This window comes from Phycomyces blakesleeanus, assembly GCF_001638985.1.
Source record: "Phycomyces blakesleeanus NRRL 1555(-) unplaced genomic scaffold PHYBLscaffold_40, whole genome shotgun sequence".
Taxonomy (NCBI): Eukaryota; Fungi; Mucoromycota; class Mucoromycetes; order Mucorales; family Phycomycetaceae; genus Phycomyces; species Phycomyces blakesleeanus.
Window position 1 is genome coordinate 310,731 of NW_017265170.1, and position 13,508 is coordinate 324,238.

The following is a 13,508-nucleotide window of genomic DNA, read 5'->3' on the forward strand; positions in this document are numbered from 1 at the left end:
CAACAATGACCTTTTTTTTAAAAGTCAGTGTTTATATAGATATATCGAAAAGCACGTCCTGTAATGATATTGGGCTTACATTTGCGTTGTAGCTATCTCTCCCTCTCTCTTACCAAAAAAAACATTTAAATAAATAAATACCTCTCTCTCTCTCTCTCTCTCTCTCTCTCTCTCTTTATATCTCTTTCTTCTCCAATTTTCTATATTTGTTAAAGGAGTATCATGAACAGACCTAAGCCTTACTCATCATCACCTGCTGTCGATCCTTTACTGTCAAATGACAATACAACAGAACAAGTTTCAACCCAACCCATGAGCTGGGACCAACTTCGGAAAGAAGCACGACAACTAGAGAATGAAATTGAGCTAAAGTTAGCATCTCTAGCCAAAGCAGGTGCTAATGTCAGTGCACAAGGGTCCTATCCAGTAGACAACAGCAAGATGAGCCAAGAACTGGAAATCGAAGCCTTGCTGACCAAAGTAAAGAAAAAGAAAATCTGACGATGAGATGAATTGATTGATAAACTTACAATTGTCGTAGCTTCAAAGCGTAATCTCGGCCATGACTGAATTTATTGAGAGACCAAGTGCAACACCCACAACACCATCGATGATCCACTTGCTCGATCGTCACAGAGATATTTTGTATGACACAACCAAAGAGTTTCGAAAAGTCAAAGTGTGATTCACCTTAATATAGAATAATAAATATATAGATATATAGATATATATAATCTTACCTTTTTTCTTATATAAAAAAAACTGGGTTGTTCTCTAGTCACAACTCAAGGCAGCAAGAGACAAGGCTGATCTCATGAACCAAGTTCGAGATGAAATACGGTAACGTGTACAAACAGGCCTGTTTAATTACATGTGTATTGGGGCTAATGTATCGGTAATTCAGATCTGCCAATGCTGGCAACACCGACAATGCTGATTATTATCTCACTGAACGTAATCGAGTCGAAAGCTCGCACAGGATGACGGATACTATTATCGAGTAAGCTTAAAGTAATTCTCTCTTCTTTCTCTTCCTATTAAATGTGTGTGTATAAATGTATCTAGACAAGCATATGCAACACGTCAAGACATATCACGCCAGGGACGTACTATACACCAAGTTAATACTCGTGTGGGCGGTATCATAGGTAAGGATAAGTTGTAGAGAGCTGAATGGGCTGGATTGGATTAGATAACTAAACATTGGATCACAAGGACGACTTCCTGGAATCAACAATATCATCAGTCGTATCAACACTAGACGAAAGAGGGATACCCTTATTATGGCTGGTGTTATATCTTCCTGTATTATTCTTATTACCCTCTATTGGTTACACATCTAGCCTATCAAGTTATTTGAGATCTAATGATTCACAACTACCCAGATTCATAGCATAGACCAAAGTATCGTTTACACAACAACAAGACTATAAAATAAATACATTTGCAAGCTTATACAAATAATAAGATATATATGATACTTGTCAATAATCGTTTCATGCCTTTTATATATATATGTGTGTGTATGTGTGATTGTATTATTGAGAGAAAATTGAATTGATGTACCAATAGATCTACAAAGAGGTTTAGAAAATACAAGAATATTTAATATTAAAAGTAGTATATAAATTGTTATAAAGAAATAATATATTCTATATAGACTGTGGCAATTAAGAAAACTATTGTTCAAATTTCAATTTTCAAAAGAATTGATTAGATATTCATGGTAGTATTCTTTGGCTATAAACTAAGTATATATAGCACTACTATATCTCTTCTACTTACTTGTCAATAATTGTTAATTAAATAGGGAGCTTTATTTGGAAGGATAATATACTCTAAGCCTGTGTCAAATGTCCTACTGCCAAATACGTTACAAACGCAACTTTTGACATACAAACACTCTATAAATCAATGTTTTTTTTTTATTTTATTTCATTTTTTGTAAAAGACGTGTTTATATAGAATTTGAAAGAAGTAGAATAATATATATATATAAAGTCTATTAAATACCATTTATATATATATATATATATAATCATACCCATTAGTTTCACTTGTACACAGTGCAGGGGATCGGTCCCTCGCTTTTGATAAGAATACTACAATGACATAAAGATAAATAGCCGTAGATATTTGGGGGTTTATATGAGAGCTGATCTATCTGTAAATCAACTTAGAGTGGTGCTGTGTATCTTCTTTTTTGGAATCTTAATAAGAGTATAGTATAGAAAGTCAAGAAAGCTGATTTGTGTGTGTATTATATATTCACAAGAGGAAGATATATCAAAAGCAGTTTAATGAAGTGTCCAGTAGTACCAATATACAAAATATTTTCACAACAATTACTTTTATTCCTCAAAAAGCAAAGCTAATCTTTTTTAGTATAAAATGGTTTTAGTTTGATCATGTAACAGTATGATCACTATTAATATAAATAAAGAGACACATATCTCAAAACAAGGCGTTGTATTGCTGTCAAGGCTGTTTGTTGTGTGGAGGGGTTCAAAGCCCTTTAAATACATCACGATTACTGTAGCTACTATGCACCATTAGTCAATTTATGGTTAAATTACACTACATAGGTAGGCTAGGTGATGAATTATTGCATATTTTGGTATTTAAAGATACCTGTATCTATACTTGATTAGATCTTAAACAAGCTGCAATAAAGAACTCCCTGGCGGAGAGTAAATTTATATATATACATATTTTTGTTGGAAAGCATATGCACCTCATTCAGTGATTTCACTTTCTCACAAAATCAAAAAAGAAAAAACACACACACAAAAAAATACAAGAAAAAAAATACAAAACTTTTACGTTGAACTCCATTTTTCAACCTATCTTTTACCCTGTACCCTCCCCTTGTGCTTTTTAAATAAAGCATCACTTCACTTATGGCGACACCTCCCAGTGTTTCTCGTCCTTCTAAACTTCTCGATGCAACGCAACAAAAAAAGCGTCTTCCACCACTTGTCATCGCGCCCTCAAAAAGCACATCCTATCAAGCCCGGCGTCGTCCAAGTATGGCACCCACTCCAACACGCACACCGAGCATGACAACCAGCAGACGACGCAATCCCGCTGGTGTACATCACAAACCACCCTCTGATATCAAGCTCCTGCCAAGACTGGAAGAAGAGAATGCCAACCTCCCATTCCAGGTGTGTTACTTATTATCCAAAATATATGGGAAGATTTCTTCCCTTTCTTTCCTTTTCTTTGCATTTTATATATGTATATATACTAATATCATCAATAGGACTCAGTTGAGTTTATCTTGGCTCAAATCGAACGACAGAACGCAATGTTAGATGAAGACCCGAAATCAGTTTGCATCCAATCCAATGAACTCAAAGCTCATCTGTCAACCCTTCAAAACCTAACTACTACAACAACCCTAGATACCGAGAAAGATGATATTGACTGGGAATTCTGGTCTTTTATGACTGAAGATTTTGGAGGGGTGGCGTTGAAGCTGCCTCACTTAGTGTCAGCCAAACTCAGAGCGGGGATCCCCGACAAAGTGCGGGGCGTGATCTGGCAGGCTATGAGCCAGTCGGCGTCCCTGAACCTCGAGACAATGTATGGCCAGCTCCTTGCAGAGAACTCTCCGTATGAACGAATTATCCAAAGAGATCTTGCACGTACCTTCCCTCACGTCGAAATGTTTAAGCAAGAGGGCGGAGACGGCCAACAAGCTCTGGAAAGAATTCTCAAGGCATATAGTCTGTATGACTCTATGGTCGGTTACTGTCAAGGACTTGCATTTCTTGTCGGACCTCTTTTGATGAATGTAAGTTTTCTGATTTATATAACTTTATTTTCTATATAAAATATATTATTACCATTCCCACTATATCTCCTTATTACAGTTATAATAAAGCAAAAGAAACTATTGCTTCTTGTAAATGGATTTGACTTGATCTGATCTGATTTTTTTTCTGATTTTTTTTATTGACTATTATATTCTATTTTATATTATATAATATAAATGTTATTTATGGTTTTCTTTAAAAAAAAATTAAAATATATATATACACTTTTAGATGCAAGAGCAACAATCATTTTGCGTATTTGTCAGGCAAGTATATTTGGGTCAGTAATCAATAACCCCCAAAAAAAACTAATCTTACCATGAACAGACTCATGGAAACGTATGAAATGAGATCTATGTTCACACTCAACATGGAAGGTCTTCAACTACGACTATACCAGTTCTCCAGTCTGCTGGCTCAGATCTTGCCAGAACTGTCTGATCATTTAGCTTTTCACACCGTCAATGCTCCAATGTACGCTTCCCAGTGGTTTCTCACACTGTTTGCCTATGCATTCCCAATCGACCTAGTATTCAGAATATATGATATTGTATTCGCAGAAGGTGCTGCAGAAACAATTATGCGCGTTGCCATTGCCATGATGAAACGCTCTGAAGATACCCTCATGGAAATGACCGAATTCGAAGATATCCTTGACTACGTTACCACTAAATTATACAATATCTACAATGATGACCCCGGTATGGTTATTACCGACGCCATTGCTCTCAGTGGCCTTATCACACGCGAAAAAATCGACCATTTAGCCGAACTATACGTCCGTGAACAAGAAGAAGAAAAGAAACAGACAGAACAAGTACTAGCAGTCCGCTTCAATTTCTGGTCAAAGCAGCCTGCCTCCCCTACTCCAAAAGCCAAAAAGCGAGAATCTTCAGGATGGCTCAACAAACGCACTTCATCGTCCTCCTCTGGTGGAGACGAAGAAGAAAAACTCAAACCCACTGTACCTCACCAAGATATAGCCAAACTTCATCAGCAGACCGAAGATCTCTTGTTGGCTCTCTCTCAACTTCAAACTGACCATCTCCAAGTCAAACAAGAGCTTATGCAAGTTCGTATGGACAAAATGGACATTGAAGCCGAACGAGACAGTTTACTCACAACAGTCCAAGAAATGCCTCGCCATGCACCTGTGGCTCCTAAACGTAGCCAGCATGGACTTCAAAAAGACTTGAATGCAGCACGACATGAAAACGTCGAAATTCAACAGGCATTGATTTTGGTTCGCCAAGATAAGGCTGAATTGATTGAACAAGTGGAAGAATTGCGTCATGAGAATGAAATGGCCAAGGATGCTCAGACACAATTGATTGAAAAGTTGATGGACTATCAGCAAAAACTAGATGCTCTTGAAGATGTTCAGGAAATTAACGAACGATTGAAACAACGTCTTGAAGATGCTAATAAGGTTGCCCAAGAGCTACAAAGCGAGAAAATTCGACTATTGAATGATCTCGAACAGGCTCGCCAGAAAGGCAATCGGCATGCAGAGTCTGAAGGTGGCAGGCGTAGACCTGTATCAATGTCGATGTCTGTATCTCCCTATATGGATCAATCTTCAGCTGCTCTTCGCCCGATTATACGTCCCGCTCTTCCACGCACTAAAAGCAATCAACGATTGGAAGTTGTTCCTACTACTAATCCTAATATTCCATCTATTATTTCTGTATCCACTACAGCAGGCGAAGGCCGATGTAGAGAATTAGAGCAGATGTTAGCAGAGGCTAAACTTCGAATTGTGGAGTTGGAAACAGCGCCCAGTAGGAATGCTACTGGATTGACACAGCCAAGTGTATTGCGTAGGAATAGGACACAGACAGTTCCTAGTGTGCCATCACCACTTGCAGCACGCCCTGGGAAGGCACGAAGTGTGACGTCAAACAGTGGACCATCATCGCCTGTGGATCCGAATCCCCGGCGAAGTTGTGACCAAATAAGTCAGCACCATCGCCCGAACGCGGCCACTGCATCCGGAACGCTTTCTAAGCGAGCGAGTTTCTATGGACGGTTCTGGTCAGCTATCGGGCAGCAAGACACACCACCTGTCAGTCCGGTCCACGATGCTGCATAATGATTAACGATATTAAATAAACACATATTTGTTTCTTATTGGTTCCTGGAGATTGGCACGTCGGATCTTGCTACGTGGCATTTGGATGAACGAGGGAGTTAGAACTCAATGGCCAATCAAAAGGTGCTACATGGACATCGCCACGTCCTTAAATAAACTTGTAATTTATATACCATGAGCATCATCTCTTTCTTCTATTTTTTTTCCTAAACACATTACAATGCTGAAACAGGTCGCCTTGCTGGCCTTTTTTGGTTTGCTTTGTGCCCTCATGGGTGTATCTGCAGCCGACGATGATAAGAAACAATATGGCACAGGTAATTACACAATTAAAAATCAACGCGAAAAGAAAAAGAAAAAGATCGACAATAAACGCGCCAACTTGAATAATTTATTCTAATCATCCTCTTTTTGTTCTAGTTATTGGTATTGATTTGGGTACCACATACTCTTGTGTCGGTGTGTTGAAGAACGGACGTGTCGATATTATTGCCAACGACCAAGGTCATCGTATCACCCCCTCCTATGTCGCCTTTACCGATGATGAACGTCTTATCGGTGATGCCGCCAAGAACCAGTATGCCGCCAACCCTGAACGTACCGTATTCGACGCTAAGCGTCTCATTGGCCGTCGTTATAAGGATAAGGATGTTCAGTCTGACATGAAGCACTTCCCCTTCAAGATCGTTAACAAGAACGGCGCACCCAACATCAAGGTTGACGTCAAGAATGAAGAAAAGGTTTTCACTCCTGAAGAAATCTCTGGTATGATCCTCACTAAGATGAAGGAAACCGCCGAAGCTTACCTCGGAAAGCCCGTCACCCACGCCGTTGTCACTGTCCCTGCCTACTTCAACGATGCTCAGCGTCAGGCAACCAAGGATGCCGGTACCATTGCCGGTCTTAACATTCTCCGTATCATCAACGAACCCACTGCTGCCGCTATTGCCTATGGTCTCGATAAGACCGGTGGTGAGAAGAACGTCCTCGTTTACGATCTCGGAGGTGGAACCTTTGATGTCTCCCTTTTGTCAATTGATGATGGTATCTTTGAGGTCTTGGCTACTGCTGGTGATACCCACTTGGGTGGTGAAGATTTCGATAGCCGTGTTATGGATCACTTCATTAAGCTCTGGAAGAAGAAGAACCCCGGAGAGGATGTTACCACTGATCTCAAGGCTATGGGCAAGCTCAAGCGTGAGACCGAAGTTGCCAAGCGTGCCTTGTCTTCCCAGATGTCCGTCCGTATTGAAATCGAATCTTTCTTCAATGGCAAGGACTTCTCCGAGACCTTGACCCGTGCCAAGTTTGAGGAACTCAACAACGATCTTTTCCGCAAGACCCTCAAGCCTGTTGAGCAGGTCCTCAAGGATGCTGGTTTCACTAAGGATCAGGTTGATGAGATTGTATTGGTTGGTGGTTCTACTCGTATCCCCAAGGTCCAGAAGTTGCTCGAGGATTACTTCAACGGAAAGAAGCCTTCCAAGGGTATCAACCCCGATGAGGCTGTCGCTTACGGTGCTGCTGTCCAGGGTGGTATTTTGTCTGGTGAGGAAGGTTCCGATAAGGTTCTCTTGTTGGATGTCAACCCATTGACTCTTGGTATCGAGACCACTGGTGGTGTTATGACCAAGCTTATCCCCCGTAACACTGTCGTTCCCACCAAGAAGTCTCAGATCTTCTCTACTGCCGCCGACAACCAGCCCACCGTCTTGATCCAGGTCTACGAGGGTGAGCGTGCCATGACCAAGGACAACAACCGCCTCGGCAAGTTCGAGCTCAACGGTATTGCCCCTGCCCCCCGTGGTGTTCCCCAGATTGAGGTCACCTTCGAAATCGACGCCAACGGTATCCTCAAGGTCGCTGCCTCCGACAAGGCATCTGGAAAGTCTGAGTCTATCACTATCACCAACGACAAGGGCCGTCTTTCCCAGGAAGATATTGAGCGCATGGTTAAGGAAGCCGAGGAGTTTGCTGATGAGGACCGTGCCATCCGTGAGCGCACCGAATCTAAGAACCAGCTCGAGAACTACATCTATAACCTCAAGAGCCAGCTCTCTGATGATGGTGCTCTTGGTACCAAGATCTCTGCTGATGATAAGGAAGCCATTGAGGATGCTATTAAGGATAAGCTCGATTGGCTCGATGAGAATGCCTTGGCCGAGAAGGAAGACTTTGATGAGAAGCGCGAGGAGCTTGAGTCTGTCGTGAACCCCATTACCTCCAAGCTTTATTCTGAAGCTGGTGACAAGGATGAGCCCTTAAGAGATCACGATGAGCTTTAAGTTCGCTTTTTTCTTTTAATCATATTCAACCCCCCTTTTTTTAATATTTCACGCATCTTGTAAAGAAGTCTAGGATTTTCTCTTTACAAAAAAAAATATACACGCACCCATACACCCATTCAATAAACTTAAAGTACAATCCAATTTTTTTTCAACTTAATAAAAAAAAGTTCCGAATGAAAAAATAAAACAATGAAACTATAGAATTTATTACCTGGTATTTCACGTTTTCTTGGCTCTGGATGCGTTACATGGTATTCTTATTTTGAAAAATTAAACATATATATATATAAGCTGATATGCTTATAATAAGCTCATTAAAGAAAAAAATGTCATTATTCGAACCTTTGTTTGCACGGATTTCGACAATCAAATAAGTTAAATATCTTTATTATCATTCAGCAGCTGGTCTCTATAGCGTCTTAAAGTTACTTATACAGAGAAATTATTAACAGTTGTTTTATTATACTCGTCTTGTTCATAAATCATTGGATTTGTTGGCCATTACCATTTAATCTTTGCTTCATTTCATTCCTTATTATTTGGCAGACTTCTTTAAATCAACAACGTTGGCTGATAGCCCAGTAAAATCCAAGGCCACAGGACAGATACAGGGTTTCTCATTTACAAATGAGAAAATCTAATAAATTCTTTGAGGTAGTAACAGGTTAATTTTAAAAAGGTCCCTTTTTCAAAAAAATTGATTTGTTTTATTTTATTTCTTAAAGCAAATTGATACTGTGGTTTACCTCACTCTTCTATATGGTTAAAAAATTTAATAAGCGATACCAACAAACTTCGAAAACTTAAAGCGCATTTTTGGGATGATTCTTTTTTCAAAAGTATTTTACATTTAAATCAAAAAGAATAGAGTGAATATCAGAGATAAACCATACGATATCGACTGTATTTAACGAGAAACACTCATAGAACTTATATTTATTGTAAAGAGGTTAAGCCCATCAATTACATTATAATACTGGTTATTTTACTATAAATAATAATAAGAAACGAGATATAAAAGGGAAGAATATGTGAACAAGCTAGTGTAGGAAACAATGAAATGTTTAAATAAGAATGATTGGCAAATTGAGATATACGAATAAATTGAAAGGAAATAATAAGCTGCTATATTCTAATTACTAAGAAAAACAAGACATTTGATAAGTAGTTATTGGAACAAAGAGTTTATTCTGGAAAGAGTTATTTTTATTGACACCAGATTTTCTAAAAAACTGAAAATGAAAATTAGACTTTTGTGCATTTAAAAAAGCTTGTATAAAGATAAAACTTACTTTATGTGAGGGTATTTGCCCATTTAATGTATTGTGCCATAGAAAGGTCAACTGTATTGCACGGGATCTTGACGCGCAATACAGACAAGAGCTGCTAGTATACCACGGGACCTTGACGTGGACATACTAGCCTAGACTGCCATTAGAGGAAGTAACGCCCCCGTCCTATGATACAATACTCGCCATACCTTCCGCCCCAGTAATTACGGCTGTAAATTACGGAACCTAAGCGTATCATACAGAGAAAATCAGATTCAAAGAAATAAAATAATTAGCATTAGACGGTACATTTAAAAAGAGCTTGTACAAAAATAAAACTTACTTCAGATGATGGACTTGAAGATTTATCGTGTCGCATCATAACAAGGTCAACTGTACTTTACGGAATCTTGACGTGAAATACAGACAAGAGCTTCCAATATATCACGGAATCTTGACGTGAGTCTATTAGCCTAGATTGCCTCTTAGAGGTCTTAATGCCTCTTAGCTATGACACAACGCGTTTCTTTTATATAGAATTAGAACATGAACATTTAAATTTGATTAGTTAAACGAATTACAGACTTTCTTTTATATACATACCATCGTGCAATGTAAATGTATATTTGAAGTTATTGCAGGGCTATTACAATCAACACCTCACAATTATATCAGGAAAACATATGTTGGCTGACGCAAACAAGAATGATCCAAGCAGGAATGATGTAAGCAATCACGTGCTGTTTAAACTCTAAGGTGATGGCTGGTCTAAAGATATCGAAACGATTGAAACAAAAAATTAAATGAAATCAGCCAATAAAATTAATTTTTTGTCTGACATTGTTGATCAAGGTACGTTTTGTAACGGCTATGTATTTAAAGCTAAAATTGCTAAATTCTTTAAGCAAAGAAAAAAAAAAGAATAGTTTGCTTATATAACGGCTGTTCTGCAATGAATTTTACTATGGTAATAATGAACTGTGGTGCGAACCAGGTTCACGAAAGGAAACAAAACCTATTAATAACCCGGTTCATTAACACGCTTATACCCAGAACCAGTTACCCGATATATTACAGGCAAGTTTCAGTATGATGGAGTGGATGTGTACTTGTAGCAATTTTCTATCACACTACTACAAATCTACGCCCTTTCTAATACAAGGCAGAATAATGGCTTTAGATAAGTATAAAAAGTACCATATCGACTATATACTTTTATACATACAGCTTGACAATAATATATCACAAAGATGGTCATATCTGCTGTAATGCTTTTATTATTATTATTATTTAGTATATTCAAGCCCCAAAGCAACATTACTAATAAGTAATGTTGCTTTGAATAATCATATGTATACCATTAATTATCATAGATTCTATACATCACACCAAATCAATCAAAACTAAAAGTTTCTCCAACTCTCCGCATCCTAGCTTATCAACCTACCTTCACTTGACGACATAATTACTGAAAGAACATAATTGGCTTAAGCAGACAACTGCTATATAGTTTGAATGTCGTTGAATTTACAGCTGAAATGAAAGAAAAAAATTGCTAAATAAAAAGGATCATTTTGATCAAAATGGGAAATTAAATATAGAAAATCAGCTATATATCTAGATCGGTTAAGAAAAGGGTCTTTAAATTTGTATATAATCTGATGAGGCACATAAAGACCCACTATCTAAAGATTGTTTGATATTGATTGCTCAAATATTGATCAAAACGTCAAAACGTTTCAATCTAAAAGAAACCCCCGTTAATATTAACATTTGGGTTATTTTATCACACGGGCATGTTTCATATCAGTGTTTCTTTAGGGTATACATTTCTAATTTTTTATAACGAGCTCTTTATGTAGCTAGAATAATATTAAGGCTTAGGAAGACCTAGTTCTTGGCCTTATATAAAACAATCTAGTATCTGTATGTTACTCTGGTTATTTATAAATGTATTACAATGATACCCTCACAGTAATTTATTTAGCCGTGTGGTGTAAATAGATTATTTGCCTTTTTTATACTTCCTTAACAAATCTAGTCATTTTTAGAGTAGTTGATATCTCCACGAATTCACACTCGTTTCTTCTCTGAAAAGTATTGGCAGACCCATATTTACGTTTTACACAACTTTACTTAATGGACAAAAAAGAAAATTTTCCAAACTTTTTTTCAGTTGTCCTGTGAGTAAAAGTGGGTATCGAAAATGGACTTTTTTGGTGCAAATAGCCCAATTTACAGTGGATCAAGATTTTATAGTGAAAATGTAGGATATTTTGGTCAATATTTGAGCAATCGATTCCCAAAGCTGCTGATAATGTGGATCGTAATGTGTCTAACCAGGTTGCTTATAGTCATAGAGGCTGCTATGTTTTATGAACTGTGATTTATAGCTGATTTTCAGTGTAGAATTTGCCAATTTGATCAAAATCATCATTTTCGTTGACAGTTAAATTTTTATCCAAATAGTACATTCAAGTATTTAACAGTTATAGCCTTAATACTACGAGATAAATCTATCTGACAAAAGTAAATTGGACAATTAGTCTCAATGACTTCCCTTTTTCTTTCTTTTGCTTAAATATATTGCTTGGAACTGTTTATAATCAATTTGATATTCAAACGGAATACGTTACTATTATAGCTTAACTAGGCAGCATTCATACTTTATATCTCAAGATAACAACCTTAGACAACTAGGACACAGATATTAAGATACGGCTAATGAAATAGCAGCCGCTTCTCAAAGGATAAATATATATAAGAGACTCAAGGGACAATAATTTGTATTTTATATGCCTTTAAATACTGATAAAAAGATAAATCCATAAAAGTCTAATATATTATGTGTGTGGGGGTCAATATAATTATATAACGATATTTGAGATGGATCTTCGATGTTCTCTACAAGTATCAGCCATCAAGGTGGGCTATTTGTACTTTATTCTTTGCACATAGACCATGTTAATGGAATACATTTAATGTAATATTGTTAGCTTATAACATTTTGAGCTATATTATCTTATTGCTAGAAGTTTATAGTACAAACGCTTTAACGTGTTTAAACCGAATGATCGAGAGACTCTTCTATGGATCTCTTTTTTAGAAAAAGAAGAAAAAATATTGCATAGTTCTTGTAAGCAATATATATTCTGAGGTACTAACATTATCATATATGTCCAAAACAGCTTTGTAATATCTCTGAGCAGATTAGATATTCTGTTTTATATTTATTTTTTAAAAGAATAATAGCACCGGATTATTTGTACCTGCATTACATGGCTCGATCTTCTTCAGGATCCAAACCTGACTTGATACAAATGAAGTGTGAAAATGGTGGTAAGATATATCACACCCGTTATATTTCCCTCGCCCCTAAATCTCATTCGTGAATAACGGAGGTTCCAATCTTGCCGACGAGAATTTACTATAAAGTAGCAAGGGTCAGCTTACTCGACTACGAAAGCGTGACTCCAAGTCATCAAAAACTCTATAAATGTTAGCAATAAATAGTCAGTAGATTTTATTGCAGGTTAGTCCCTCTATCTCCCATAACATCACTATGTTATGATTGACTGATACGCTTTACACAGCAGCCCATCCAACAGCAACAAAACTGCCTTGGTTTAATATTAAACTGTAGTACTGCAGTTGGGGGGTTTTATAAGTGGTCTGGCATTTTGTTGACAAAAAATGGTCTCATAAGAGCTGTTAATATTTATATGTGGATTGAATATAACAAGGAAGAGGGAAAGCATCCGATAGTCAATATGATTTTTTACTACTTTGGTACATGTTTTCTCTTTCTATTGGTTCTAATTTATACTAACCTGTAATTGTGTAACTGTTATGCAACGGAAAGAACAGCCAATAAGAAACAGTCATTACATCACAAGAACCAACTTTCTTGCAAGTAAATCAAAAGAAAATAGAGCAAAGTAAAGAAAGACTTGGTTTTGATCGGTTGTAGTAACAACTCTAAAGACAGAGTACAAGCTTCAATAACGGCAATTTTCAGGTTACTCTAAGCTGGTCT

At 37.3% G+C, this 13,508-nt stretch overlaps 3 protein-coding genes across 3 annotated transcripts; all 3 read left to right on the plus strand.

Annotated features, from left to right (window-relative positions):
• The first annotated feature begins 114 nt into the window (after window positions 1-114).
• Window positions 115-1,465, plus strand: PHYBLDRAFT_80511 (hypothetical protein). The gene is made up of 6 exons (XM_018443589.1): window positions 115-480; window positions 542-679; window positions 779-840; window positions 905-1,000; window positions 1,066-1,148; window positions 1,216-1,465. Exons 1-6 carry the CDS (start codon window positions 223-225, stop codon window positions 1,341-1,343), a joined length of 765 nt encoding a protein of 254 aa, XP_018284019.1. The 5' UTR covers window positions 115-222; the 3' UTR covers window positions 1,344-1,465.
• Window positions 1,466-2,900: 1,435 nt separating this feature from the next.
• PHYBLDRAFT_189458 (hypothetical protein) lies at window positions 2,901-5,950 on the plus strand (the record flags this gene model as incomplete). The annotated part of the gene is made up of 4 exons (XM_018439664.1): window positions 2,901-3,167; window positions 3,266-3,799; window positions 4,053-4,105; window positions 4,149-5,950. The coding sequence occupies 4 exons, from the start codon at window positions 2,901-2,903 to the stop codon at window positions 5,911-5,913; spliced, it is 2,619 nt and encodes an 872-aa protein (XP_018284020.1). The 3' UTR covers window positions 5,914-5,950.
• Window positions 5,951-6,114: 164 nt separating this feature from the next.
• On the plus strand, window positions 6,115-8,407 carry PHYBLDRAFT_128786 (hypothetical protein). The gene is made up of 2 exons (XM_018429244.1): window positions 6,115-6,230; window positions 6,334-8,407. Exons 1-2 carry the CDS (start codon window positions 6,134-6,136, stop codon window positions 8,196-8,198), a joined length of 1,962 nt encoding a protein of 653 aa, XP_018284021.1. The 5' UTR covers window positions 6,115-6,133; the 3' UTR covers window positions 8,199-8,407.
• The last annotated feature ends 5,101 nt before the right edge of the window (window positions 8,408-13,508 follow it).

Coding starts and splice junctions, on each gene's coding strand:
- PHYBLDRAFT_128786 (XM_018429244.1), top strand. CDS start 6,134: ATGCTGAAACAGGTCGCCTTGCTGGCCTTTTTTGGTTTGCTTTGTGCC. Junction 6,231..6,333: donor TAAGAAACAATATGGCACAG/GTAATTACACAA, acceptor TTTTTGTTCTAG/TTATTGGTATTGATTTGGGT.
- PHYBLDRAFT_80511 (XM_018443589.1), top strand. CDS start 223: ATGAACAGACCTAAGCCTTACTCATCATCACCTGCTGTCGATCCTTTA. Junction 841..904: donor CAAGTTCGAGATGAAATACG/GTAACGTGTACA, acceptor TCGGTAATTCAG/ATCTGCCAATGCTGGCAACA. Junction 1,149..1,215: donor TCGTGTGGGCGGTATCATAG/GTAAGGATAAGT, acceptor TTGGATCACAAG/GACGACTTCCTGGAATCAAC.